At 46.5% G+C, this 27470-nt stretch overlaps 1 protein-coding gene across 2 annotated transcripts in view; it reads left to right on the top strand.

Annotated features, from left to right (window-relative positions):
• Window positions 1-23834, top strand: part of Tango2 (transport and golgi organization 2 homolog) — a 42785-nt gene extending 18951 nt beyond the window's left edge. For both annotated transcript variants that reach the window (XM_004670759.2, XM_045133173.1), the window contains exons 3-9: window positions 7292-7380; window positions 12167-12286; window positions 12857-12971; window positions 15756-15826; window positions 20436-20589; window positions 22056-22160; window positions 22983-23834. In XM_004670759.2, the coding sequence (XP_004670816.1) occupies window positions 7292-7380; window positions 12167-12286; window positions 12857-12971; window positions 15756-15826; window positions 20436-20589; window positions 22056-22160; window positions 22983-23103 (775 nt within the window). In that variant the 3' untranslated portion in view covers window positions 23104-23834. The remainder of the gene's footprint in view (window positions 1-7291; window positions 7381-12166; window positions 12287-12856; window positions 12972-15755; window positions 15827-20435; window positions 20590-22055; window positions 22161-22982) is intronic.
• The last annotated feature ends 3636 nt before the right edge of the window (window positions 23835-27470 follow it).

Genomic DNA, 27470 nt, shown 5'->3' with positions numbered 1-27470 from the left:
GAGGCCAACCTGAGACTCCATAGTGAATTCCAGGTCAGCCTGGGCTAGAGTGAGACCCTACCTCAAAAAACCAAAATAATAATAATAATAAATAAAATGAAAAAAACAGGGCTGGAGAGATGGCTTAGTGATTAAGGTGATAGCCTAATAATCCTGAGGACCTAGGTTTGATTCCCCAGTATCCAAAAGACCCTAAGTCCTGCATGTAGCTACTGTACACACTGCAACATGAGGAATGGCTGCCTGGTGGTAACAACCAGAGGTTTCAGAGCTCCTTCAGAGCCAGGAGTGTCACATCCCTGGCTCTCTATAGACACTGAGCACATGTGAACCTTCATTGGCAATGGCTGAGGGAATAATTTTTTCTGGGCCTTGCTCATTTTGCCTGCTCAGTTCTGAATTTCATATTTAATGAAACCCCACAAAGCACTAGCAATTCAACTAAGCAATGACTCCTTTGATTAAAAATAACCCAGCCATTAATGTTCCTGAGTTATTAGACAAACATTCCTTGTTAAAAGTGGGCATTTGGGATGGGGAAATGGCTTAGTGGTTAAGGTGGTTGCCTATGAAGCCTAAGGACCCCAGTTCAATTCCCTAGGACCCACGTAAGCCAGATGCACAAGGGGCACATGCATTTGTTTGCAGTGGCTGAAGCCCTGGCATGCCCATTCTGCCTTTCTCTGCTTCCCCCCACCAAAATAAATAAAATATTTTAAAAAATGGACAGTTGCGAGACAGGGGCTCCCAACACCTCATCAGTAAAGCAGACCTAAAATGAACCCAACATGGCTCAGGGAAATTTTGCAGAAGAGGGGCCAGAAAGAATGTCAGAGCCACATGTTGGGTCATGATACGCAGAGACATTTCCTTCTACCCATAACTGAGGGCTAACTCCACAGTGCATGACCCATATACCTCAACAAGGAGAGGCCAGGGGGAGGGAGAAGGACATGGAGGAGGGTAACAATGGCACCAACTTGAATGTATTCACTGAGTACAAAACTAATTAAAAAAGGACAAAAGAAGAAAAAAGGACAGTTGAAGGCTGGAGAGATGGCTTAGTGGTTAAGCACTTGCCTGTGAAGCCTAAGGATCCCGGTTTGAGGCTCAATTCCCCAGTACCCATGTAAGCCAGATGGATAAGGTGGCCCATGCATCTGGAGTTCGTTTGCAGTGGCTGGAGGCCCTGATGCGCCCAATCTCAATATCTCTCTCTCTCTCTCTCTCTTGCTCTTAAATATTTTAAAATTTAAAAAATGGACAGTTGATAGCTGGGAGTGGTGACACACACCTTTAATCCCAGCATTCAGGAAGCAGAGGTGGGAGGATCGCCATGAATTTGAGGTCACCCTGAGACTACATAGTGAATTCCTGGTCAGCCTGAGCTTAGAGTGAGACCCTACCTCGAACTCCCCCCCCCCAAAAAAAAAAGAACAGTTGAACATCTTAGGATGGAAGGCTTTGTTGTGTCAGCTTTTCTTCTTTGGTTTTTGAGGTAGGGTCTCACTTTAGCCCAGGGTGACCTGGAGTTCATTGTGTCGTCTCAGGGTGGCCTTGAACTCTCCATAATCCTCCTTCTGCCCCCCAAGTACTAGGATTAAAGGCATGCACTACCATGCCTGGCTATTTTCTTCTTTTTCTTCTTTTTTTTTTTGTCTTTATCTCTTTCTTCTCCCTTCTCATTCTGGTCTTCCTTCTCTCTTTCTGTTCTTCCCCCTTCCTTGTCTTTTCACTTTTGTCTTTGCTAGAGTGCTAAATAGAATCAGCTCCCAAACCATGCATGGTCATGGCTCATGTCTAGAATCCAAGTGCTTGGGAGGCTGAAGTAGGAGTGTTGTCATGAGTTCTAGGCTAGCCTAAGCTATAATGTAATTTCCAGGTTAGTTTGGGCTATAGTAAGAAAGAAACTACCTTAAAAAAACAAAAAAATGTTAAAAAATACCAGCTCCCAAAACCAGTAGCCCCTGTATGACTATAGGTTGTGGAGTTCATGGTGCTCATATTGAGAGCACTGCGTTAGTGAGCAGGGACTGCTCTTTTGTTCCCCATTTACCCTCAGGGTGTCTAGGAGGCAAGAGCAGGGGAGAAACAAATATTTGAAGAACACTTGAGCAGGACCAGGTTGAAGCTGACCTCATTCTTCAGTGGGTGCTTCCAACTCAGTCCTTGTGTTCTCCTCATAGCTTGTGACCTCCTCCCTGGCTGGGACCACTGTCTCTTCCTCTGGCCATGGTCTAGGCCAGGGGTGGTACAAGGAGTGCTCTGTGGGCCCAGAGAGAGCAGATGCACTGCCTGTCCAAATGATGCCAGCAAGATTAATCCTGTGCCAGGGAAGGTTGGCATGGTTTCTGTCCTTTCTGCAGAGGTGGGGAACACCTCTGCTTAGAAGGGGCAAAGCAGAGATCATAGGAGATTTAGGCTGAGGTCCAGGTTGGAACTTGGCAGCTGGAGGTACAGAGACATTTTCTGTGAGTGACAGGCCTATTTTAGGAACAGTGACTACTCTTCTCCACTGTGAGTAGCAGATCTTGATTAGCTCTCTGCTACACTTAAAAGTTGGGAGTAGGGTACCTTGAAAGTAGTAAGGTTTCCATAGGAAACTCATAGGGTTCAATGTCCAGTCCCTGGCTAGTCTTCACCTGCTCCCTCCTCCACCAAATCCCACCATTAAACACAGGATGGAGCAGCCCCTAAATGCTGCTGATGTCCATTGTGTCTTCAAAGTCCTTTTGGTGGAAGCTCACATATCCAGGCCTGTTTGAGTACCCTCAGGGGACAGGGAAGATGGGCAGAAGGAAGAACAGTCTCACACCCTCCAGCAGGGTCCCAGGGATGTGCTTGGTAAAACCACTTATGACCCTTGCTTGCCCAGCTCCTGGTCCTGTCACTGGCCTGACCTTGTTAGGGTATAACATGGAATAAGGTTGTCCCATAGGACCTGGCACACACATCTCGTACTGAGCCACAGTGATCTCTCAGAGGCAGTCAGGCAGGGTCCCGAGGCAGCTCTGCGCTGCTGCTTGTAGCACCTGAGGAGCTCTTTTTATAGACTTCTATGCAGGTGACATGGAATTCTTGACTTTCTCGTGGAAAAGAATGTCAGCATAAAGCAAACAATGAATTTGAGAGATTTTTAACATAGATCTAGATTAATAGGCACTCAGGGGAAGGATAAGACATACCCAAGATATGGGTATGGGCTTCTTAAGAGAGAGAGTCACACATAAGTAGTCTTTGCTATAGCCTTGTATATGATTTGGTGGTTTCTGAAGTTATATCTCAAAGGGCTGCTACAGAACTTAGATGAGATGATAGGGTGGTTCCAGAGGTGTGCTGGGTAGGATTCTAGCTAATAGGTAAGTCTGAGTCACAAGGGTTGAACAGGAAGTTAAGATGTTGTTGCTGTTGTAGCAGACAGTTTTTAGGTCACTGAGATGAACTTTTTTGTTTGTTTGTTTGTTTTGAGGTAGGGTCTCAATCTGGTCCAGGCTGACCTGGAATTCACTATGTAGTCTCAGGGTGGCTACGAACTCAAGGCAGCCCTCCTACCTCTGCCTCCCGAGTACTGGGATTAAAGGCATGCGCCACCACACCCGGCTCTGAGATGAACTTTAAAAAAAAAATTATTTATTTATTTATTTGAGACAGAGAGAGAGGGAGAGAATATGGGTGCTTCAGGGCCTCCAGCCACAGCAGACAAACTCCAGATGCATGCACCACCTTGTGCCATCTGGCTTATGTGGATACTGGGAAATCGAGCCTCAAACCAGGGTCCTTTGGCTTCACAGGCAAGCGCTTAACCACTAAGCCATTTCTTCAGCCCAAGATGAACTTTTTAATAGGCACAGTTATGGATGAGGGATATTTATTGAAGTTTACAGGGAAGTTGTGTAATTGCATAAGAAGCTGGCCCCCTCTTAAAGGACCAAGCAGAGAAAGAGAAGTCCCAAGCCAAAAACCCCCAAAGCCACAGCGCACAGCACTTTCGGAACTTCAGGCAGAACTTAGGCACTTTGTATACCTTTAGACTGGAATTCTCATCCACCACCACACCTTAGGGCTGAAACCCAGGATCTGCTCAGTTAAACCTCCTCCAGCAAGGTAGCTGGAAATCTAAGAAGATTTAATAAACTCCTGAATCTATTGGGGGGGGACCATCTATTTAAGCTACCCCAACTATAAGCAAAGTTTATAGTCTTATTTTGAAGTTTGAAAAAAAATTTTTTTTTGGTCAAGAGATGGCTTAGTGGTTCAGGTGCTTGCCTATGAAGCCTAAGGACCCATGTTCGACTCTCCAGGTCCCATGTAAGCCAGACACACAAACTGATGCAAGTACACAAGGTCATACATGCGCACAAGGAGGTGCATGCATCTGGAGTTTGATTGTAGTGGCTGAGGCCCTGGCATGCACATTCTCTTTCTCTCTCTCACTCACTGTCTCACATAAAAAGGACTTAAGAGGATGGTATTTTACATATGTAAGTAAAACAGACTAATGGGAATGGAAAGGACTAAGTGAGGTCAAATTGAGTAAATGAAAGGTAGGGAGAGAGCTCATCAAAATCTAAGAGGGTATGAATAAGTCATATGGAAACCTACTTTTTTGGACAGTGCTACACCCAGAATTAATAGATTGTTATTTTCAGTACCAGGGGTGGGATACTTTCTAGTGAGTTGTTGGCCAGGGAGGTCCCTTATGCCCCCAAACATTACATGCCATTGCTGAGGTCCTTGGTTTCCCACCAGGAATAGATGGTAAGACCCTATTGCTGAAGACTCCACATACTTGTGCTGCAAGGTCACTGAGAAATCCTGCTGGAGCTGAGCTGAAAACCTCTGTATACACCAGCTGACAGAAAGCTGGAAAAAGCTATGCTGTATGTAGTTTCATGGAAAAGAGATAAATCACCAGTGGAGGGCTGGAGAGATGGCTTCATGGTTAAGGTACTTTCCTGCAAAGCCAAAGGACCCAGGCTTGACTACCAGGGCCCATGTAAGCCAGATGCACAAGGTGGTGCATACATCTGGATGCGTGTGCAGTGGCTAGAGGCTCTGATGTACCCATTCTTTTTCTCTATTTGCCTCTCTCCTGCTCTCTCTTTTAAATAAACAAACAACATAAGCATATTTTTAAAAAGAAAGAAATTGGGAGGCAGAGGTAGGAGGATCACTGTGAGTTCAAGGCCACCCTGAGACTACATAGTTAATTCCAGGTCCGCCTGGACCAGAGTGAGACCCTACCTGGAAAAAAAAAAAAAGAAAGAAAGAAAGAAAGAAAGAAATCACCAGTAGAGATAAACAACAGTAGACACTAGAAGCTGTAAATTTGGCCAGCCAGGCCAAATGAGCCAACGGGTGCAATAGTGGCATGTCTGTTATGGGGGAAATCAACTGCTCTCTAATTGGACTGGAGGCCCACTCCATGGGAGGGAATATGTACCTGGTACGCAAAACCTATGATGGGAGCAGGGCGTGGTGGCACATGCCTTTAATGGCAGCCCTCAGGCAGAGGTAGGAGGATCGCCATGAGTTCGAGGCCACCCTGAGACTGCATAGTGAATTTCAGGTCAGCCTGAGCTAGAGTGAGGCCCTACCTCAAAAAACAAAAACAAAAACAACCTATGATGGGGGAGGTCATAAGCCCCAGGGTTGTAACATCTGCTGGTATTTGGCTGAATATATATACTGTGCTCACAAACTGTCTGGTAAGCACTTCTCTCAATGTTCTCAATCTCCTGGGCAGGGGCTATGAGTCTGGTCTCCTGGGAGCTACTTGGAGCCACTGTGGGTGTGGGTGAGGCATACCCATGTATTAATGCTATTCTCAGTTTTGGTTAGAGAAGTGTCTCTGTTCAAATGGTAGTGACCTTGGGGTGACTCAGAAGGCACAATGGTGCTAAGAAGTGACAGAGGAGTGCTCAGCACTGAAACATCTCTCTCATACCTTCTAAGGCTCCGGGTCCATTGAGGAAGAGGTGGTGGAAAAAATGTAAGAGCCAAAGGATGCACAATGCACTCTTCTAAGCACAAAATGGCCTGGATATTAATGACCTCACAGTGCCTTACACAAGACCCTCATAATAGGTGGAAAACATGATGACATCAAAATAAAAATGAGACTGATAAAATAAAAGTGAGAGGGGAAAAGGGTATGATGGAGAATGGAATTGCAAAGGGAAAGCGGGGGAGGGAATTACCATGGTTTATTGTCTATGATTATAGAAGTTGTCAACGAAAAAAAGGAAAATATTTTATTTATTCATTTGCAAGCAGAGAGAGAAGAGAGACACAGAGAGAGGATGGGCATGCCAGGGCATCTAGCCACACAAATGAATGTCAGATGCATGCGCCACCCTGCACCTCTGGCTTTATGTGGGCATGGGGTAATCAAATCCAGGTGTCAGACTCTGCAGGCAAATGCCCTAACTGCTGAGCAATCTCTCCAGCCCCATAGTCTTCTTTTTGAGATTCCCAGAAAAGGTCAGGTTTACATCTGAGAAAGAAGTAAGGCCATACTCAGAGTCATATATGCTTAGGTCTTAAGCATAGTATGATCCATTACTATTTGAACATTTTTATTTTTATTTTTTTGGAAGTAGGGTCTCACTCTCACCCAGGCTGACCTGGAATTCACTATGTAATCTCAGGGCAGCCTTGAACTCACAGTGATCCTTCCACCTCAGTCTTCTAAGTGCTGGGATTAAAGGCGTGTGCCAGTATGTCCAGCTGCTATTTTAGCATTCTCATTTGGAAGATCTTTATATATAAATGGAATATTATCTCTACGTAGGTGCCTTCACAGTAAATGTTAATTGTGCTGGAACTCTTGACTTTTAGCTGGCAAGAGATTTTAAACAGACTTCCTTCCCATGTTCCCTGTCTTTTCTATTTTTTCGAGGTAGGGTTTTGCTCTAGGCCAGGCTGACCTGGAATTCACTGTGTAGTCTCAGGCTGTCCTTGAACTCATGGCACTCCTCCTACCTTGGCTGGGATTAAAGGTATACCCCACCATACCTGGCTTTCCCCCCTTTATTTTCTATCCTGTCTCATACCTACATTTTTGCCCAGCACGTGCCTATCTCCTGGGCAGGGGCTATGAGTCTGGTCTCCCTGGGAGCTACTTGGAGCCACTGTGGGTGTGGGTGAGGCAAAGACTGGTAGATTCCTGTCCATGTTACTATTGTAAATTTTATGTTAACAAAGAAGGAGGCTGGAGGTGGAGCTCCATGGTGGAGAATGCACTTCCCTGGGTTCATCTGAGAAGACTAGTCATGCTTTCTTATTTCAGGCTCATCCTGGCAGCCAACAGAGATGAATTCTATCACAGACCATCCAAGTTAGCAGATTTCTGGGGGAACAACAATGAGATCCTCAGTGGTAAGCCTTTCTTCCTACCTGATAGAGAGCCATTGAGCATGTCCTCACCAGTCCCTAGGGTTACATGAAAGCACAAGTCCTAGAAAAAGGGTAGCAATGACCCAGATTCCAAGTGTAAATGCTGAGTGTGGGAATAGAAAGACAAGGCATAGATCGGCTTCAAGGGTTGAAATCATTGTTGGTCAGCCCCAGCCAACATCAGGCATCTCTTGTAGTCAGCCTGCATGGAGGGGCCACATTGTTAGTCACTATGAAGCATTCTTACTGTTTGTGTCCATGTGTGTTTTCATATCTGCATTCCTTTTCTTACCTCTGCATCCCTCACTCCACAGTGGGCTGAGTTAGGAGACTGAAGGCTTGTTTGGAGTGCATTCATGGAAATATTGTCATTGAATTTTGTACTGTAAACTTATTTTTATTTGCTTTTATCCAGGGCCTTGCACTTGCTAGGCACTAAGGGCTTCTTAAGATCTGTTAGGGGAGTGAAGAGTCAGCCCCACATGAGCTAATTAATTTTTGCCAGTACTTACCCAGTGTCCTAGGAGTTACTGTTCTTCTACTCTGGCTTCTAGGAAGAGGCAACACTCCCTGCCCTGGATAAAGGCTGTTCTCTATGATCCTTCTATGTGGTTCTGTCCCCATCACATATGCACTGATTCAGTTGATATCTAGACGCAGTTCTCTTCTCTCTCCTCTTCTGCCCCCACACTCTGGCCACTTTGATTTCCCTGAGTCCTCAGCTCCTGTCCTAAGCTCAGAGAGTCTGCTGACCTCCAGCTGGATCCCTACTCCTGTTGGATTTTGAGGGCTATCTAATAATCATGGGATCCTTCTCATTTGCTTTCAGATCATGTATGTATGTACATATGTTTGTTTATTTGTTTGTTCTAGCTTTTTTTTTTTGAGGTCTCTGCCTCTCAAGTGCTGGGATTAAATGCATGCGCCACCATGCCTGGCTTTCTTCTGGCTTTTTAAGACAGGGTCTAAAATAATCCAGGTTGGCATTAACACACTATGTAGCTGGGGCTGGTCTTAAACTGCTTCTTCCTCCTCCCTCTTGTCTTGCAGCTGCTGAGATTATAGGCATCTGACTTTTTGTTTGTTTACGGGCTTGCTTGCCTTTTTTTTTTTTTTTTTTTTTTTTTGGTTTCTTTCCAAGTCGGGTTTTGCTTTCACCCATTTTGACCTGGAATTCACTATGTAGCCTCAGGCTGGCCTTGAATTTACAGGGATCCTCCTACTTTAGCCTCCCAAGTAGTGAGATTAAAGGTGTGCTTTAACCTGGCTTCCATCTTGTGTTATGTAGATATTGGGGAATCAAACCCAGGCTATCAAGCTTTGCAAGCAAGTGCTTTTAAGCATTGTGCCCCATTGGGTTTTTTGTTTTGTTTTATTTGTTTATTTATTTACTTTTCTTTTTATCTTTTTGGGATAGTCTCATTATGTATTCTGGCTGGCTTCAGATTTGAGACAGTCTTCCTGCCTCTCAAATACTGCGATTATAAGCATGATCCACTAGGCCCAGCTTGGATTCTTTTTTTCCCCAGGTAGAGTCTCACTCTCTACCCAGGCTGATCTGGAGTTCACTATGTAGTCTCAGGGTGGCCTTGAACTCACAGCAATCCACCTATGTCTGCCTCCTGAGTGCTGGGATTAAAGGCATGTGCCACCATGCCTGGTTTATGTTTTTTTTTATCTTTTTTTCTTCCCTAGCCCAACCTGACCTGGAACTCATACTGTAGCCTAGGCTGGCTTGAACTCATGGCAGTCCTCCCATCTCAGCCTTCCCAAGTCCTGGGATTGTAGGTGTGAGCCATCATGTCCAACTCAAGATCCTTTATCTTAAAACTAATGTTTTCATATAGTTTAGTTTTTGGTTGTTTTATGTGGGAGAGAAAAATTTGTACTTCGTTGGTTGGCCAGATAGTGAAGTCCCTTCATTTTTAAATTATTGATATGTAGGATTTCCTTATGTATTCTGGATGTGAGTCATTTATGAATAAATGGATTGCCTACTAATTTTCTTAATATCTTTTGGTTACAACATTTTATTTTAACCAAATACAGTTTATTTTATTTACTTATTTATTTGAGAGAGAGAGATAGAGAGAATAGGCATGCCAGGACCTTTAACCACTGCAAATGAATTCCAGATGCATATGCTACTTTGTGTATCTGGCTTTATGTGGGTCCTAAAGAATTGAAACTGGTCCTTTGGCTTTCATGCAAGTACCTTAACCACTAAGCCATCTTTCCAGCTCCAAATATATAGTTTATCTTTTTGTGATCTATTCTTTCTATACCTTGCTTGAAGACTATGCATTCTCTCAGGTCATAATGATACTTTTTTCTGTTGAAGCCTTTGAGTAGGGGGTCTATACTGTGATCTGTAATTTACCTCAGATTAACATGTTTGTGTGTGTGCACATGCATATGCATATTCATTTGTGTGGGTGTGGCCATGTGCATGCCATTGATCATCTGTGAAGGTCAGAGTACAACTTTGGGTGTCAGTCCTCACTTCCACCTTGTTTGAAGAAAGAAGGTCTCCTGTTTTGTTGTTGCTCACCAGGCTAGCTGGCCTGAGAGCTTCCTGGTAATTCTCCTTTCTCTACCTCCGTTCTTGTCCTGTGCTTTCTAGTTACAGATAATAGTGTTCTAGGGCTTATTTTATTTTATTTTATTTTTTGGTTTTTCGAGGTAGGGTTTCACTCTGGTCCAGGCTGACCTGGAATTGACTATGTAGACTCAGGATGGCCTCGAACTCACAACAATCCTCCTACCTCTGCCTCCCGAGTGCTGGGATTAAAGGCAGGCGGCACCACGTCCGGCTTGCTTTTTTTTTTTTTGAGGTTGGGTCTCACTCTAGCTCAGGCTGAGTTGGAATTTACTATATAGTCTCAGGGTGGCCTTGAACTCACAGTGATCCTCCTACCTCTGCCTCCCAAGTACTGAGACTATAGGCATGCACCAGCACGCCCAGCTGCATCTGACTTTTTACTTGTGTGCTGGGGATCCAAAATCCAGTATTCTGCTTTCATGGCAAGTGCTTTATCCACTGAGCCTTCTCCCTGACACCCTCAAATTAATTTTTGTGCATAGTGTAAGGTAAGGGTTGAGATTTATTCCTTTGTACCCACCTAATTCTCTAGTTCTAACATCATTTATTAAACTAATATTATTTTACCTGTTGTGTTACTATAGCAACTTGATTGTAAAGCAGTTGAATACACATGCTTGGATCTATTCTGGACATTCTTGTGTCCCTTTGATCTGTGTGTGCCTTGATGTCAACACCTTAGTTTCAGTTAGTATATACTTTTTTAAGGTTTAGAGAGACTTTATTAGACTAAGAGAAGGAAAAGGAAGTAAAGAGAGCTCCTTCCTTCATGAGGGGGGCAGGAAAGAAAAGATAAGAGAAAAGAAAGCAAAACCAAATTACTCCTGAGGCTGTAGCTTAGTGGGTAGGCTATTTACCTTGCATATATGAAGCCCTGGGTTTGACCCCAGCACCGCTCAAGCCAGGCACAGTGGTGCATGCCTGTAATCTCAATATCTAGGAGGTGGAAGCAGGAGGATCAGGAGTTCAAGATCTTCTTTTGCTATCTACCAAGTTCTAGCGAAGTCTGAGCTACATTAGACTCTGCCTCAAAACAGCAAACAGAGGGCAGAGAGATGGCTTAGCAGTTAATGAACTTGCCTGTGAAACCTAAGGACACATGTTTAATTCCCCAGTAGCCATGCACATGTGTCTGGGGCGCATGTGTCTGGAGTTTGTTTGCAGTGGCTGGAGGCCCTGGCATGCCCATTCTTTTTCTCTGTAGCTGCTGTTTTCTCTTTCTCTCTCCCTTAAAGAAATAAAGTAAGGCTGGAGAGATGGCTTAGCAATTAAGGCAGTTGCCTGCAAAGCCAAAGGATCCTGGTTCAACTCTCCAGAACCCACATAAGCCAGATGCACAAGTGGGCGCCTGCATCTGGAGTTCGTTTGCAGTGGCTGGAGGCCCTGGCGGGCCCATTCTCTTCCCCCCACCAATAAATAAATAAAATATTTTAAAAAGAAATAATAAACATTTTAAAAACAGCAAACAAATCGAAACAAATAATAAATGAATGTTATAGTCTGAGCATCCATTTACTTACTAGTTCTAATATGTTGTTTTGGGGTATTTTTGAGCTTTCTTATTGCGTAATCCTGCTGTCTACAAATAAGAGTTTTGCTTCCTTTTCTATCATTGTATCTTTTATTTATTTTCTGCTAGAATTAATTTGATATAAATTGCCATTTTAGTGACAGCATTGTTTTGCCTCTAGACCACGATGACTTGTCATCTAGCAAGGCCCACCTGTACTCTGGGAGGGGCAGCGTCTGTCTCCCTCTGTCCCTCCTCCTCTCCTCTCCACTAAGCAACACCTCCAAGCTCCTCTCCTATGTCTGATGGAGCCTGTCTAACATAGTATAGGGCATAGTGGCTAACAGCATTGATTACACTGGCCCAAGCATCAAATATGTTTCCCAGAAACGGAATTCCCAAGTTTCAGGACCCTCTGTCAGGATGGATGTGTTTGGTGGCTGTGTGTATTATCCTGTGAGGCAAAACTTCACTGGCTGTACTTTGTAAACTCTAGTGATTGCCTCTCCATGAAGAATTGGAACCCACCCCTATAGCCAGGGCTTCTGGGCCAGGCTATATGATTGAGGAGGGAAAATGACATAGGATAGAACAGAGGACTGGAATGATGCACATCATGGTGAAGGTACTGGTGGTAACCCTGTCATTGGTTGTAGGGCTCGACATGGAAGAAGGCAAGGAAGGAGGCACATGGCTGGGCATCAGCACACGTGGGAAGCTTGGGGCGCTCACTAACTACCTACAGCCCCAGCAGGACAAGGATGCCCGTGGCAGAGGTATGGGGGTGTGGCTGTCCTAGGTGAGGCAGGACCTAGGTAGGATTGGGGAGAGGTGGGGCAGGGATAGGGAAAGGGAGGAAGACATCCTTCCAGTCTTCTGTTGCTATATCTCATTCTTTCCATGTGTTTCCCATATGGCAGAGACTGAAAGAAAGCTAAAGAGAAAATGGGTCTGGCATCGTCATGAGAGCAAGCCCCACACTCTTTGCTTGCTACTTCTCAGAGAGTTATTCCTGGCAGCTGGGTCATCAACCCCTAACTGGGTTTTCATGCTGGGTTTCCATATAGACACAGTGGAGGAACTTTTATTTATTTACTTATTTTATCATATTGGGGATTGAACTCAGGGCATCAGGCAGGCTAGACAAGGGTTGGACTACTGAGCATGTCTCCTACCCAGAAATTATCTTTAAAGCCATTCTCTGTGGTGGTCCAGTCAGTTAAGAAGTAGCTGAATCCAGATGCTGCAGGTCCTTCCTGTGTCCTCAAAGACCATACTCCAGTCTTTCCAGGGATAGGGTCTCATCACTGCTGCCTTGGCCACAGATATGTGTTCCCTGCCCACAGGTGAACTTGTAACCCACTTTCTGACCACTGACATGGACAGCTTGTCCTACCTGAAGAAGGTCTCCGCGGAGGGTCATCTGTACAACGGCTTTAACCTCATAGCAGCTGACCTGAGGTGGGTCTCCTTGGAGACCAGGTCTCCAATGCCTCTGCACACAGCCCTGTGATCCAGTTATCTCGATGCCCTTTCCCAGGATGTGATTGCAGTAGGCTTATCAAGTGTCCAAAGACCTAGCCTACTGACTGAGGATTGAGGAGGGAGCAAAACCCAGGGCTTCTTGGAACAGTTAAGGCTGCTGGTTCCTGCATCAAGGGAGCTACAGTGGAGAGTTGGCAGTGTTCGAACTGTGAGGAGCAGTGTGTGTCAGGTGATCTCAGCTGAGTGTCTCCCCCTCCCATAGAGGGGTGCACTGTAACGGTTTTCAACACTCCTGACCAAGTGCTAAGTTCCCAAGTGACTCTCATTGGAGATGTGGCCACAGGAAATACAGAAGTTTTGTATGCCTGGGCTGTCAAAGAATTAAATATCCTTCCTTCCATTTTGCACTCCTCCACTTCTCCATCCTTCCCTTTCCATTGCTCAGAAGGGAATACTGCTAGCCTAGGGGGTTCCTCCCCAGAGAAGACTTCAGCGCCTTTCTGTTAGCCCATGCCCATATGTCTATTTCCACAAGTCCATGGGTCTCTGGGCCTGAGCCCCAGGTCCAGTGTGCCTTGAGCATCCCCTGCATTGTGAAGCATGTTCTGTGCCACTCCTGTATCACATGGATTGATTCATTCACTATGGAAGCTGAGTGAGATACAGTGGTCCATAGGAGGAAGGCCTACAATGGGAGCTGGAGCTAGTGCTTGCTGCCTGAAGGCCTCCTCCCCTTTCATTTTTGGGACTCTTAGAAGCCAAATTCCTGTACTTTCTTTGTCTGTCTGTCTGTCTGTCTTCCCCAAACATGAAGACTACTGTGTACTGTCATAGTAGTTTCATATGTGTCTGACCCAGCCCTAGGACACCAGAGCAGTAGCTGTCATGCAGGCAGCCCTATGTGGTCAGTAGAGTAGCTATGTCAAGCAGCTGGAGGACATGACTGTTGTGGGATATATGGATGACTTTTGCAGCTGGGCCTCTGGGAATCTGAGCAGCATTGCTGGCTTATGGAGTCTGCAGGGTCAGAGCCAGCTACCCTAAATGTAACCCAGAGGGCAGGTGGTGGCTAGAAGAGTGTCCCGCAGGTCAGGCTGCTGCTGCTAACAATGGCTGAGGCTAAAGAGCAGCAGCTATCAGAGAGTCAGTGAGCATCCTTCTGGTGGATACCAATAAAGAAACAATGGCCTGGGCCTGGGACAATGAATGCCCCACTGGGTAAAGTGCTTGCTGTGCAAGCATGAAGACTTGAGATCAGATCCCCAGCACCCATGTAAAATGCCAGGGATGGTAACAAATTCCTGTAATCCCAGTGCTAGTGAGACTGACACAGGAGATTCCCAGAGTCTGCTGGGTAGCTTTTTTAGCCAAATCAATCAGGTGAGCTCTAGGTTCAGTGAGATCCCTATCAATAAGTAAGGTGGGGAGCAACTGAAGAAGACACCTGACTGAGCTCCACATGCATGGGTACATACCACACACATACACATGCATATGTGTACACACCACACACACATACATACACATGCAAAAAAAAGACTAGAAGGGAAAGAGAGTTGTCCTGGTTCCAGATGGCCTGGACCCAAGCTCTGCCTTTATCTAGCCTGGGACAGTACTGGCAGGGGCCCTAGCACTGGTCCCCATTTTCACAGGTCATTGTACAGTGCCCTTCAAAATGCTTTATGGCTGGGTGTAGTGGTGCAGGTCTTTAATTCCGGCACTCAGGAGGCAGAGGTAGGAGGATTGCCATGAGTTCGAGGCCACCTTGAGACTACAGAGTGATTTCCAGGTCAGCCTGAGCTAGAGTGAGACCGTACCTCAAAAAAGCAAAAAAAAAAAAAGCTTTATGGTCGCCAGGCATGGTGGAACACACCTTTAATCCCAGCACTGGGGAGGCAGAGGTAGGAGGATCACTGTGAGTTGGAGGCCAGCCTGAGACTACATAGTGAGTTCCAGGTCAGCCTAGGCTAGAGAAAGACCCTATCTCTCAAAAACAAACAAAAATGCTTTTTGCCCACAAGCAAAATCTCCAAAATCATTAGCCAAAAGTCTAATGGCTGGTGTAAGGAGGAATGTGAAAGGCATGTGAACTAGGGCCTAGAGGTTGGGTAGTAGTACAGAGGGTCCCCAGTTCCTAAAGCCACCCCTTTCTTTTTATTCATTCTGAAAGCACAGATCTCTTTGCCTGGTATCTGGAAGGTGTCTCACAGAGCACAGAGACAGTTTTAAAAATAGATATTGCAAGTTCCAACTGGTATTGAAGAATTGGCACAGCTTTAGCAATAGAGTGTTTTGAGGATTATAAAATGTTTACTCAGCATATGAAAATAGGAAAAAAATGGTCTTTGTCATTTTGTCAGAAGCCTACCCCAAGGCTACCTGCCAGAAGCTCTTAGAGATACATTGTGGGAATGGGAGCTGTGTCCCTCCAGAAGGGTCTGGCATGGGCATTTCCAGCTCTGCCATTCTCCCTGGATTCACGGCCATTCCATGGGCCTTCAGGAAGGCAGGAAGGACTTCCGCATGTTGCTTCTTCCCTACTGATGGTCTCAGATAGTGCGCCAGGCATGTGCTGTGAGGCGGGATGGGCCGGTACCCCGTGGCTTAGCCTCTTAGGCTCGTGGCCTGGTGAAGCGAGCCCTTGTCCTTGTGCAGCACTGACTGTGCTCAGGAAAGAGGACTACGAGGTCAGGGAAGCCCAGGAGCAGGGCGCCTGGGGCCTTCATTTGACCTTCTGTGGCTTCTGTCTTCCATCTGCAGCACAGCAAAAGGAGACGTTGTTTGCTACTATGGAAATCGAGGGGAGTCTGAGCCCGCCATCCTGACACCAGGTGATACGTGACGGGGGTCTGCTTGTTTGCAGGGGCACTGGGCTTTTCAACCATCAATCTCTTGGTTCATTACTCTCCTGGAATGACTCTATGACTCTGTTAGCTGTTTGTATACCTTAGATGGTCTGTATGGGACTATTGCCTGGACCTGCAAACAAGAGCGCCCCCTACCCTCTGTGCCCTTTCCCCTTGGCTTTTCCTGGAGAGAGAATGCTAATCTTTGACTCCTGCCTTAGGCCCATGCTCCAGATGACAAGTATCAAGGCCACCTCACAGCCCTATCTCTGCCTGACCATTCTCAGTTACCATCTGGAGTCTTCTGCAGCCCACTCACACACACACCACTCCAGCCCCTCTTACATGCACATCCTACATCCAGTGTCCGTGCCTGGTCCATAGCTCTGACACCAGAAGCCACTGTACCCTGATCCCCTTTCTCTCACTACTGTGTCCAGGTATGTGCCTTCTGAAGCTTGACACTGCTGTCCCCTCTCTCCTCAGGTGTTGTGATTTACTCGAAACCTCCTCTGCCAGTCCTGACCCCCAGTTTGGGCAGAAAGTATCTCACATTGATTGCCCCATCTGAAGGGAAGTCTGTATCTTGTCCCAGGTCTGGTTCCAGGACTGAGCAGGCACCCCTGAGAAGTATCACGAATGGGGTCTAACCCAGCACAGGATAAACTAACCTCCTGGGACCAGAGTCTGGGCTTAAAGCCTGCCTGTGGGCCACTCCTTGCTGTTGGCATCTCAGATCCTTGCATGTGAGTCATTGGCCCATACCTCCCCAGTGGAGACAATTAAGTGTTCTCTGTAGCACCCTCATCCTATTTCTGTGTGACAGTGCTCCTTTGCATGCAGTTCCTGCATCTTCAAGACACGGATGGAATTAGTAGTTGGCACTAGTCTTGAAGTGAGATTTCAGAGCACAGGTCACTCCTTCCTACTGATGGCCAGTGCTGAACCCCAAATGTGGCCACACATTAAACACCAAGGGGAGAAAGTTTTCCCACCTTTCCTTCTGTATTGCTGCTGCTGCCCTTGGATACATAGCCTGTTTCCCAGTTGTTTGTGTTTGTGGCTTTTCTTTCTTTTCTTTTCTTTTATTTATTTTAGTTTTTCAAGATAGGGTCTTGCTCTAGCTCAGGCTGTCCTGGAATTCACTTTATAGTCTCAGGCTGGCCTTGATCTCATGGTGATCCTCCTACAAGCTCTGCCTCCCAAGTGCTAGGATTAAAGGTGTGCATCACCATGTCTGGCTCTAGCTTTTCTTTTTTTTTTAATTTAAATTAACGAATTAATTAATTTGAGAAATAAAGGGGCAGATATATATAATCCTTCTGTTTATTGGGATTTTATATATATATATATATATATACACACACACACACACACACACACAGAGAGAGAGAGAGAGAGAGAGAGAGAGAGAGAGAGAGAGAGAGAAGAGAGAGAGAGGGAGGGAGGGGGGAGAGGAGAAAGAAGGGGGGGAGAGAGAAAGAGAGACCTTTAGCTACTGCAGACAAACTCCAGATACATGAGCCACCTTGTCCTTGTGCATCTGGCTTTACATGGGTACTGAGGAATCAAACCTGGGTCCTTGGCTTTGTCAGCAAGCACCTTAACGATTAAACTATCTCTCCAGCCCTTAAAAATTATTTACTTATTTATTGAATGTTTTATTTTTATTTATTTATTTGAAAGAGGCAGAGAGAAAGAGAGAATGAATGAATATGAATGAATATACCATGGCCTCCAGCCTCTGGAAATGAAGACCAGATGTATGTGCCACCTTGTGCATCTAGTATTATATGGGTCCTGAGGAATCAAACCTGGGTCCTTTGGCTTTGCATGCAAGTACCTTAACCACTAAGCCATCTTTTCAGCCCTTATTTATTTGAGAGAGAGAGAGACAGAAAGAGGCAGAGAGAGAGTGAGTGAGTGGGTGTGGGTATGTCAGGGCCTCCTGCCACTACAAATGAACTCCAGACACATGTGCCACTTTGTGCATCTGGCTTTATGTGGGTACTGGAAAATAGAACCTGGGCCGTCAGGCTTTACAAGTAAGTGCCCTTAAGCACTGAGCCATCTCTCCAGCCCCTGTTTGTTGTTTTTCTGATAGCTATGTTTTAGCTTTCCCCAAATTATACCCTGGAGACTCTGCCAACTGAATGTTGTCCGCCCTTTTGGGTTTCCCTCATGTTTATTACTATTTTTTTGCTGCTGCTTATACTTTTGCTGTCTTGTCTGATAAACCATTGCATGAAGCTTTTTCTTCAAGAGTTCTGTAGTTTATTTATTTATTTATTTATTTTGGTTTTTTGAAGTAGGATCTCACTCTAACCCAGGCTGATCTGGAATTTACTGTCTAGTCTCAAGCTGGCCTCAAACTCACAGCAATCCTCCTACCTCTGCCTCCCAAATGCTGGGATTAAAGGCATGGCCACCATGCCCAGCTATTTGTGTTTTGGGACAGGGTCTTACTCTGTAGCCCTGGCAAGCCAAGAATTTACTATGTAGCCCAGACTAGCCTAGAACCAACCATAATCCTTCTGTTTATTGGGATTATGGGCGTGTGCTACCATGCCTGGGTAAGTTTTTAAAAATTTTATTTATTTATCTGACAGAGAAAGAGGGAGAGAGAGGTGTGCGCACCAGGGCTTCTAGCCACTGCAAACGAACTCCAGACGCATGCTCCCCCTTGTGCATCTAGCCAACGTGGGTCCTGGGGAATCGAACCTTTGTCCTTTGGCTTTGCAGGCAAATGTGTTAAGCGCTAAGCCATCTCTCCAGCCCTTAGTTTTTTATTTTAGAGAGAGAGAGTTGGTGTGCCAGGGCCTCAGCCACTGAAGTTGAACTCCAGACACTTGTGCCCATGTAGTGGGCATGTGTGACCTTGCACTTTCCTCACCTTTGTGTGTCTGGCTTACTTGGGATTTAGAGAGTCGAATATGGGTCCTTTGGCTTTGAAGACAAGTGCCTTAACCACTAAGCCATGTCTCCAGCCCTTGGCTAATTTGAAAACATATATTTGCAAAAAGAGAGAATAGGCATGGTATGGCCTTGTGTCACTGCAAACAAGCTCCAGATGCATGCACCACCTTGTGCATCTGGCTTTATGTGGGTACTGGGGAAAGGAACACAGGCCATCAGGATTTGCAAGCAAGTGCCTTAACTACTGGTCCATCTCTCCAGCCCTCGAGTTAATTTTTACATAGTGTTAGGTCAGGTCCAGCTCCATTTTGGTTTTTTTTCATGGCTGAGTCTCGCTCTAGCAGAAACTGACCTGGAATTCATTCTGTAGCCCCACGCTGGTTTTGAACTCAGAGCAGTCCTCTGACCTCAGCCTCCTGAGTACTAGGATTAAAGGTGTCTACCACCATACCCAGCTTCAGCTCCTTCCTTTGTCTATGGCTACCAATTTTCCCAGCACCACTATTGAATAGTCTTCCAAACTGCTCCAGAAGGAGAAAACACAGGGATTTAAGGCAGGCAGCTTCACTTTGTGGGCTTCAGAAAAGCCAGAATGGTCTTCTTTGGACTCAGCTGGAGCTATGTCAGATTAAAGTTTCTCTAGTGCCGTGTTTGGGATGCTTGACTCTAAGCCCCTGCAACTTGTGCCTCTGAAGAAAGTGCTCCAGTAGGCCTGTCTACATCAAGTCTGTATGCCTTACTTTCATGACATGAAAAATACTTTTTCTCTTGGTCATACCCTGTTGCCACTCTGTAACTTAACCCATTTTGAGAAAGTACAGTTGAGAGTTCTTTTTTCTAATTTTTAATTTTAATTTTAATTTATTTATTAGGGACAGAGAGTGAGAGAAAGAGAGATTGGGCATGCCAGAGCCAGTGCCTTCAGGGACTGCAAACAAACTCCAGATGCAAGTGCCATCTTGTGCATCTGGCTTATGTGAGGCCTGAATAATCAAACCTGGATCCTTAGGCCTTGTAGACAAACACCTTAACCAGTAATCCAGTTCCAGTTGAGAGTTTCTACATGGAAGGCCTTTGCTCCCCCATCTTGGGGTCCAGTTAGTACATGGAGGTGGGCAGTACTCTACTTGGACCCTGTGATGCCCAACTGACTGGGTTCTCTTTTTTTTGTTGTTGTTTTTCAAAGTAGGGGTTTGCTCTAGCCCAGGCTGACCTGGAATTCACTATGGAGCCTCAGGGTGGCCTTGAACTCATGGCGATCCTCCTACCTCTGCCTCCCAAGTGCTGGGATTAAAGGCGTGTGCCACCATGCCTGGCTACTGACTGGGTTCTCTTCACTGGGTGCTCTATTGGTCTTGAATTGATAGTTGTCCCACACCTTTGCTTTAAAAGGGATGCCCGCTGGGGTTTATATTGTTTATCCTATGTTCATCTGCCCATCTAGGCTCCTAGTCATCTGTACCTTGTGGCCTTCTGCAGGTCTATCCCTCTGATACATTGAATTCTCCATTTGTTTTGTGCACAACTGTCAGGAATGATTATAGAAAAAGTGCTGGAGTTTGGGGGCAGTGTGGCCTTAGTCTGGTCCAGTTCACTGTCTCTTGTCTCCCTGGCACCTTGCCTTATGCCAGGTGATCAGATGAGAGAGTGGGTGGATGTTTACCCTGAAACTTTTCAGGGACTTATGGTCTAAGCAATGCACTGCTGGAGACACCCTGGAGGAAGCTGTGCTTTGGCAAGCGGCTCTTCATGGAGGCAGTGGAACGGAGCCAGGCACTCTCCAAGGATGCCCTTGTTGCCCAGCTTCTGGATGTGCTCAACAATGAAGAGGCGTAAGTGAATAGGTCCCTTTGAAATGGCCAGTCATGGGAGGAAAGCTGTGTTTCCTTCGAGGCCTATGGAGGTGACAGAGCTGGCTCCTCAGCCACAGGGGGCCTGCCCAACATTCTGTTCTCCCCTCACTAATACCTGGACCTGCTTCCCGTAGAGATGCAGTCAGAGGTCCTCGATGATGGAAGATAGGACAGCCTTGGGCCTGTGCTCTAGGAGGCTTGGTGCTCTCAGAAGTCTGAGAAGACTTTCTTTTGCCCAAGGAAGGGTAGTGGGAGATTCTGGAAGGTTCTGGCTGTTCAGTGACCCTTAGCAGGAAAAGATAGAGAATCTAGCAGCCAGGGTCAGAGCAGATCTGGAGGTTAACATCTTTTCCCATGTATTAGGTCTAAGTACTGTGCATGGACATACCTGTCCTTGGGCTAATGCTGCCTCCATACTCTTCCATGCCTCCAGGCTTTGACTGAGCCACCTCAGATACTGGGCAACTGGCCCTTGCCCATCCCAGCAAGTGGTCTTGGTATCTGCCAAGCTGTTCTTCATCCTACCTGCAGCCTCATGTATCTTCCCTTCACCAGCCAGTCTGGGTCAGTTTCTGCTCAGATGGCCAGTGTCCATTCCCACCCTATCCACCCTGCTCACTCTGAAGTCCCTCAGAGGAGTCTCCCTAATATTTTTGTCCCCCACAGGGCTCCCTGCTTAGCTTCTGTGTCTTCCAAAACCCTGAACAATAACACCCTTCAGTTTAAGCTTCACCCACCCCCTTGGGGGAGCCATGCTGGGCCTTACACAGCTATGAGTCTACATAGTCTCCATTACTGTCATGGGTCCTGCCTATCCTCATAACTATATCCCTGGTTCAAAATTTGCTGACCAGAGTCAGGCATGGTAGCGCACACCTTTAATCCCAGCACTCAGGAGGCAGAGGTAGGAGGATTGCCATGGGTCCAAAGCCACTCTGATACTACATAGTGAATTCCAAGTCAGTCTGGACCAGAGTGAGACCCTACCTATAAACAAACAAACAAAAAAAAAAAAACATTGCTGATTGTTGAGAGTCTCAGAGCTTGAGCAGGCTCCTGTCTGTGGACAGATGCCCACAGGACACCTGTAGAGGCAGCAGGGAATGCATTTATGGGTTCAGTGATAATCGTAAGTGGGAGGGTAACAGAGAAAAGTGCCAAACAAGCTGGGCATGGTGGTGCATGCCTTTAATCCCAGCACTCAGGAGGTAGGAGGATTGCTGTTCAGGTCATCCTGGGTTAGAGTGAGACCCTACTTTGAAAAACAAAACAAAAAGTGGCAAATAAGCCTTATGGTTCTCCTTCCCTGCTGCTTCTGAAGTCTGGGCCTCCTCAGGAACCAGGAAACTTAGGTTGTTAGCATGGCAGATAAGGCCCCCCAGCTATATAGGGCTATGAGCAGCCAGAAAGGAGACCAACAGCTCCCTGGTTCTCTGTCCTTTCAGGCAGCTACCAGACCCAGCCATTGAGGACCAGGGCAGAGAGTACATACAGCCAATATTGAGCAAGTATGCGGCTGTTTGTGTGCGCTGCACCAACTATGGCACCAGGTACCTGGGGCTGGGGCTGCCAAGCGTGTTCCCTTCCCATTCAGTGCCCCACATTCCATGGCCAGGCTCCTCTTACTGAGTGAGTTCCAGAACTTTTGTTCTATCTGGACTTAACTGCAGAGTAAACAGAGCCCACAGGTAATATCCATGCACACATGGTTACCATCTCCCATGGGCCCTCTAGGCCCCAGGGGCTTCTGCTGTGTTACAGGTGGGGCTCCTAGCTACCACTTCTTGGCGGGAACATCTGTGGAGCCAGACATCACATCATCAGTGCTCCTGCTGGCAGATGCCCTGCTGCGGACATTCAAAGGCCCATGGCTTTTCATACCTGAATAGCAGCTATGGACTGGTCCTTCTCGGCTAGCTGATAGCCTAGGAAGTCAGGAAGAAAGGTGAAAGGAAGGAGTTTTTTAGGTCAAGGAGTTCTGATCCCCAAATGGTTGAGAGCATGGCCAAGTGTGTGGATGCCTAGGATGTTCCTGGCAGGGAAGTGTATGGTCAACCTCAGGACCACCCTGAGAGTAATTGATGAGTGGGATTGTTCCTGTAGAGGCAAGGCAAGGTAGGTTAAGGTGTTTTAGAGCAGATGTGACAGAACTTACCCATTGTGGGACTGGCCAGGGAGCCCAGATGCCCCCCAGTGAAACCTCTCCTTATCCCCAAGGCTGAGACTGCTGCCTATGCATGACCTATACAAAGCCAGAGCTTAATGCCCAGCATAGGCATTGGGCCTGCCCTTGCCTCAGGTCTGGCCCCCAGCTTTGGCTCTGATAGGCAGGGTTGGGGGCCAAGGGATGCAGGGTGAATGCTATCTTTCAGAACCAACACCATCATTCTCGTGGATGCAGATGGCCATGTAACCTTCATGGAACGCAGCATGCTGGACAAGGACCCCTCCCGCTGGGAGACCAACACCTACGAGTTCACACTACAGAACTAACTTCAATGATAGGCATGACCAACAGGTTCCTAGTAGGCTATGCCCAAGGGCCAGTATGGACAAGAGTCTTCCATGGCCAAATTCACTGCCTATGAGTTGGATAGAGTTCCCAGGACCAGAATCTTAGATCTGTATTATTACCCCTCCTTGTTACCATGCCCAGCTGAGAGTTTGTCTTTATGCCAGTTGGGAGTGAAGGAGTCTGGCACTAGGTCTGGGTCAGGGCTGGCTGTGTGAGTTCACATGTGTGAATGCCCCTGGGCCTGCCCTGCCCATGTGCACATAGGTGACATGTGCACACACATGTGGCTTGGTATTCATGTGCACAAAGTCACACACTTGCACACATGCTTGATCACATGCACATACACGTGTCCAGCAATCAGGGAAGCAGCTTTTGTCCCTCACAATTCTAGCTAGAAGGTCTTTTTTCTGGTCACATAACAGGAACAGGCTTCTGTTGAAACAGGCCTTTTCTGTCCTCAACATACAGAGGCATAACTGTGTCTAAGCTCCCCATAGCCAGACCTGTTTGTTGCAGAAAAGTTGATCATCATGTTTGACACAAGGCAGGACTATGAAAAGCCACTTTTAAAACAGAAGCAGAGGGCCTGGTGTGGTGGCACACGCCTTTAATCCCACCACTCGGGAGGTAGAGGTAGGAGGGGTGCCATAAGTTCGAGGCCATCCTGAGACTACATAGTGAATTCCAGGTCAGCCTGGACTAGAGTGAGTCCCTACTTAAAAAAAAAAATAGAAGCAGAGGGTTGGTGAGGTGGCTCAGTAGTTAAATATGCCCCATCCATTCACATAAAACCAGATTAGCATTTGTTTGTAGCAACAAGAGACCCTGGCATGCTTGCACACACACATACACATGTGCAAATAAATAAAGACAGAAGCAGAACCTTAATGGCGATCTAGTGGTCTTTGATATACCTGGGGGTCCTTTGTGCACTGGATGGTCTTAGGTGGGAGGTGGTTCCATTTCTGCTGGGTGGTTCTGTGTGCACTGGGGTCCTATATGCATTGGTCAGCCCATTAAGGGAGGATGGTTGTCTGAGTACTGATAACTCTTATATCCCTGTGCACAGTAGACATTGTGGTTCTGAGCAGGACCATCTCAGCAAGGGAAATTGGTCATCCTTCTTCTTGGCAAGTCATACTTTATAGGATTATGAACTTGAGTGTGAGCTGCTGATGAACTCTGAGGCTGTGGAAACTAGGTGTGTTTCAAAGTCCTTCTTTGGTGGGCACAGCAGGAATTGGATATCCCATGGTGAGGCAAATGCTCATGTGGGAATCCTCTTCCTCTTACTGTTATGTTTTTGAGAGCACTGATGGAAGCCTATGGGCCAGGCAGTCTGCCTGTCTGTCCTGTCCTTGGGCAGAGGCCAGGGTGTGAGAAATTCTCGTGTGTGTGTGTGTGTGTGTGTGTGTGTGTGTATGCTTCAGGATGAGCCATCAACACTAGGGATTTATCAAAAGGAACAGTGCACTGTTAGACCTGGCCAACCACAAGCCTCACAACCTAGGTTGCCTTCTGCCTCTGTAGCTGCCTCTGGCTTGGCCTTTCAAAGCAGCAAACATAGGGCAGACCTGCCCTTGGATGTCCTAACCTGGGTATGATGAATTGTTGGTCTATTTGGGGAGAAATTGTCGCGAGCACTCTCAAAGATGATTGGTTGAGAGGATTCCGCCCACGAAGGTCAATGATACGGAGACACTGGTATACTTGCAAAGGAGTTTACTGGGATGAAAGTCACACACAAGCAAGTCCAAACTATCACAACTAATATTATAGCTAATATAATATATAACCAAATTGTATTCATCACTACTAACACAAGAATATTTCTAACAAGTCTAACATGTATACAACCTGATAATGCGAGACTTGGGCTGTGACGTCTCGGACGCTTTACGACCTGGCAACGCGGAGTCTGTGCTGCGACTTTTCTCTCGGTTCGTGGTGTTTCAAGCCGAGTCTTGATCGTTCGGACAGCGTGTCGGGCAGATGAATTCAGATTGGTGATGCGTCTCGCGGAGGTCTCGGTCCGGACTGCTGAGCAACCTTTCAGTCAGTCATAGTGTCGGGAAGACTGAGACAATGGTTGCTGAGCAGCTGGGGTTTTTATACTTTCCACTACTTATCTAGAGTTCCACACACACTCCTGCTAATCTCCACTATGTCACCGCACACAGCTTAGTCTTAGTTTTTGCTTACAAGGTTTGACTTTGCATTTTTACTCTCACAACAAACTTGTTTATCCTAAACTGGCCCTGGACCATATGCTGGTCCTTACATGCTCATAACAGAAATGGACCCAAATTCACCCAGCCTCTAGGATCCAAGGGCCTCTGTGATTTGGACTCAAGAACCAGGTGTGGTGGCACACGCCTTTAATCCCAGCACTCGGGAGGCAGAGGTAGGAGGATTGCCATGTGTTTGAGGCCACTCTGAGACTACATGATGAAATCCAAGCCAGCCTGAGCTAGAGTAAGGCCTTATCTTGAAAAACCGAATAAAAAGCTCGAGAGCTGCTGGAGAGATTACTTTAGCACTTAAGGAACTTGCCTGCAAAGTCAAAGGACCCAGGTTCAATTCCCCAGGACCCATGTTAGCCAAATGCACAAGGTAGCACATGTGTCTGGAGTTTGTTTGCAGTGGCTGGAGGCCCTGACATGCCCATTCTCTCTATCTGCCTCCCCCTCCCTGCCTTTCTCTCAAATAAATAAATTCTTGAGCCAAGCCAGGCTTGATAGTGACTGTCATTGGCAACAATACTCATGCCCTGGTACTAAAGAGAAATGGGTCCCAAGTCCCTCATGGGTCCAGTCTCCAAAGTCAAGGGTATCAGAGTCCTAGCTATCCATACAGGTTCTACATCCTACAACCTTGTTTGACACCAGTACCAACTGGCCAAGCACATTGGCTTCATAGAGAGCACTCCCAGATGTTTGTCTCTGCCTTACTGCCAGGTTCTTTACAAATCTTTGCCGTGGACCCCTCTGCCTACAGCCTATGCAGTGTTCTACAGTGGCCTGGGCTTCCTGAGGAAGTGGCATCCCAAAGGGGTGTTCCTTTTCTTGTCGTATACCAAGTTGTGTCCTCCTGAAAAAGAAGTCCTAACTTCAGTACCTTATCATTGTGGTTATCTAGAGACTGTCTTACATAAAAGAAAACATTCATAGGGACAACAGTGCATGCACATTATGGTTCTCCTGTACCAGTCAGGGACATAACAGAAGCTCCTCTGGAACCCACAGAGGAACACAATCCTGCTACCACCTTGTTCTTACAAATCTGGTCAGATCCCTGACACCTCTTCTCCCAAAGCTGATGGGCAAGTTAGGAAGAGCTCAATGGACTAAGGCATCTCTCTGGCCCATAATGCTTCCTTTTAATATCAATTGCTCTCCCCCCCTGCCCCCCGAGGTATAGGATCTCACCAGGAAGTTAATCTGTAGTCTTAGACTGGCCTTGAACTCATGGCAAGTCTCCTATCTCTGTCTCCCAAGTGCTGGGATTAAAGGCTTGCACTTACAGTCCTATGTTTTGTTTTGTTTTTTTGAGGTAGGGTTTCAGTCTGGCTCAGGCTGACCTGAAATTCACTATGTAGTCTCCAAGTGGCCTTGAACTCACAGAGATCCTCCTACCACTGCTGGGATTAAAAGCACGTGCCATCATACCCAGCTGTCTTTTTTTTTTCTCCTGTGTCAGACTTTAAATGGGTACTGGGGAATCAAATCAAGGCTGTCAGGCTTTGCAAGTATCTTTAACTGCTGCCAGCCCATTTTTTAAAAAAAATTTTTAAATTAATTTTTGTTTTCAAGGTAGGGTCTTTCTGTAGCCCAGACTGACCTGGTATTGGAGTTCACTATGTAGTCTTAGGCTGGCCTTGAACTCATGGCAATACTCCTACCTCTGCCTCTTGAGTGCTGGGATTAAAGGTGTGCGCCACCACATCTGGCTATCCCCAGCCTCTTAATAACTTTATAGTGTACACATCAAATTAGACATTAAAATATCTAATCTAATCTTTGGCTAGAGAGGGTTTAGGAATTAAGGTGCTTGCCTGCAAATTAAAGGACTCAGGTTCAATTCACCAGGACCCACATAAACTAGATGCAAAGGTGGCAGATGTGTCTGGAGTTAATTTGCAGTGGCTGGAGGAACTAGCACACCCATTCCCTCCCCCAACCCATCTCTTTCTCTCAAATAAACTTAAAAACTTGTGTGATCTTGGGCTTAGGGAGGTGGTTCAGTGGATAAAGCATTTGTTGCCCAAGCAGGAGGGCTGGAGCTCGTTTCCTCAGCGTCCATGTAAATACCGGGTAGGCGTTGCAACATGTGCGGAATCAGC

This window comes from Jaculus jaculus, chromosome 13 (assembly GCF_020740685.1).
Source record: "Jaculus jaculus isolate mJacJac1 chromosome 13, mJacJac1.mat.Y.cur, whole genome shotgun sequence".
Taxonomy (NCBI): Eukaryota; Metazoa; Chordata; class Mammalia; order Rodentia; family Dipodidae; genus Jaculus; species Jaculus jaculus.
The sequence above is the reverse complement of the archived record's forward strand: the minus strand, read 5'-3'. Positions and strand labels throughout refer to the sequence as shown.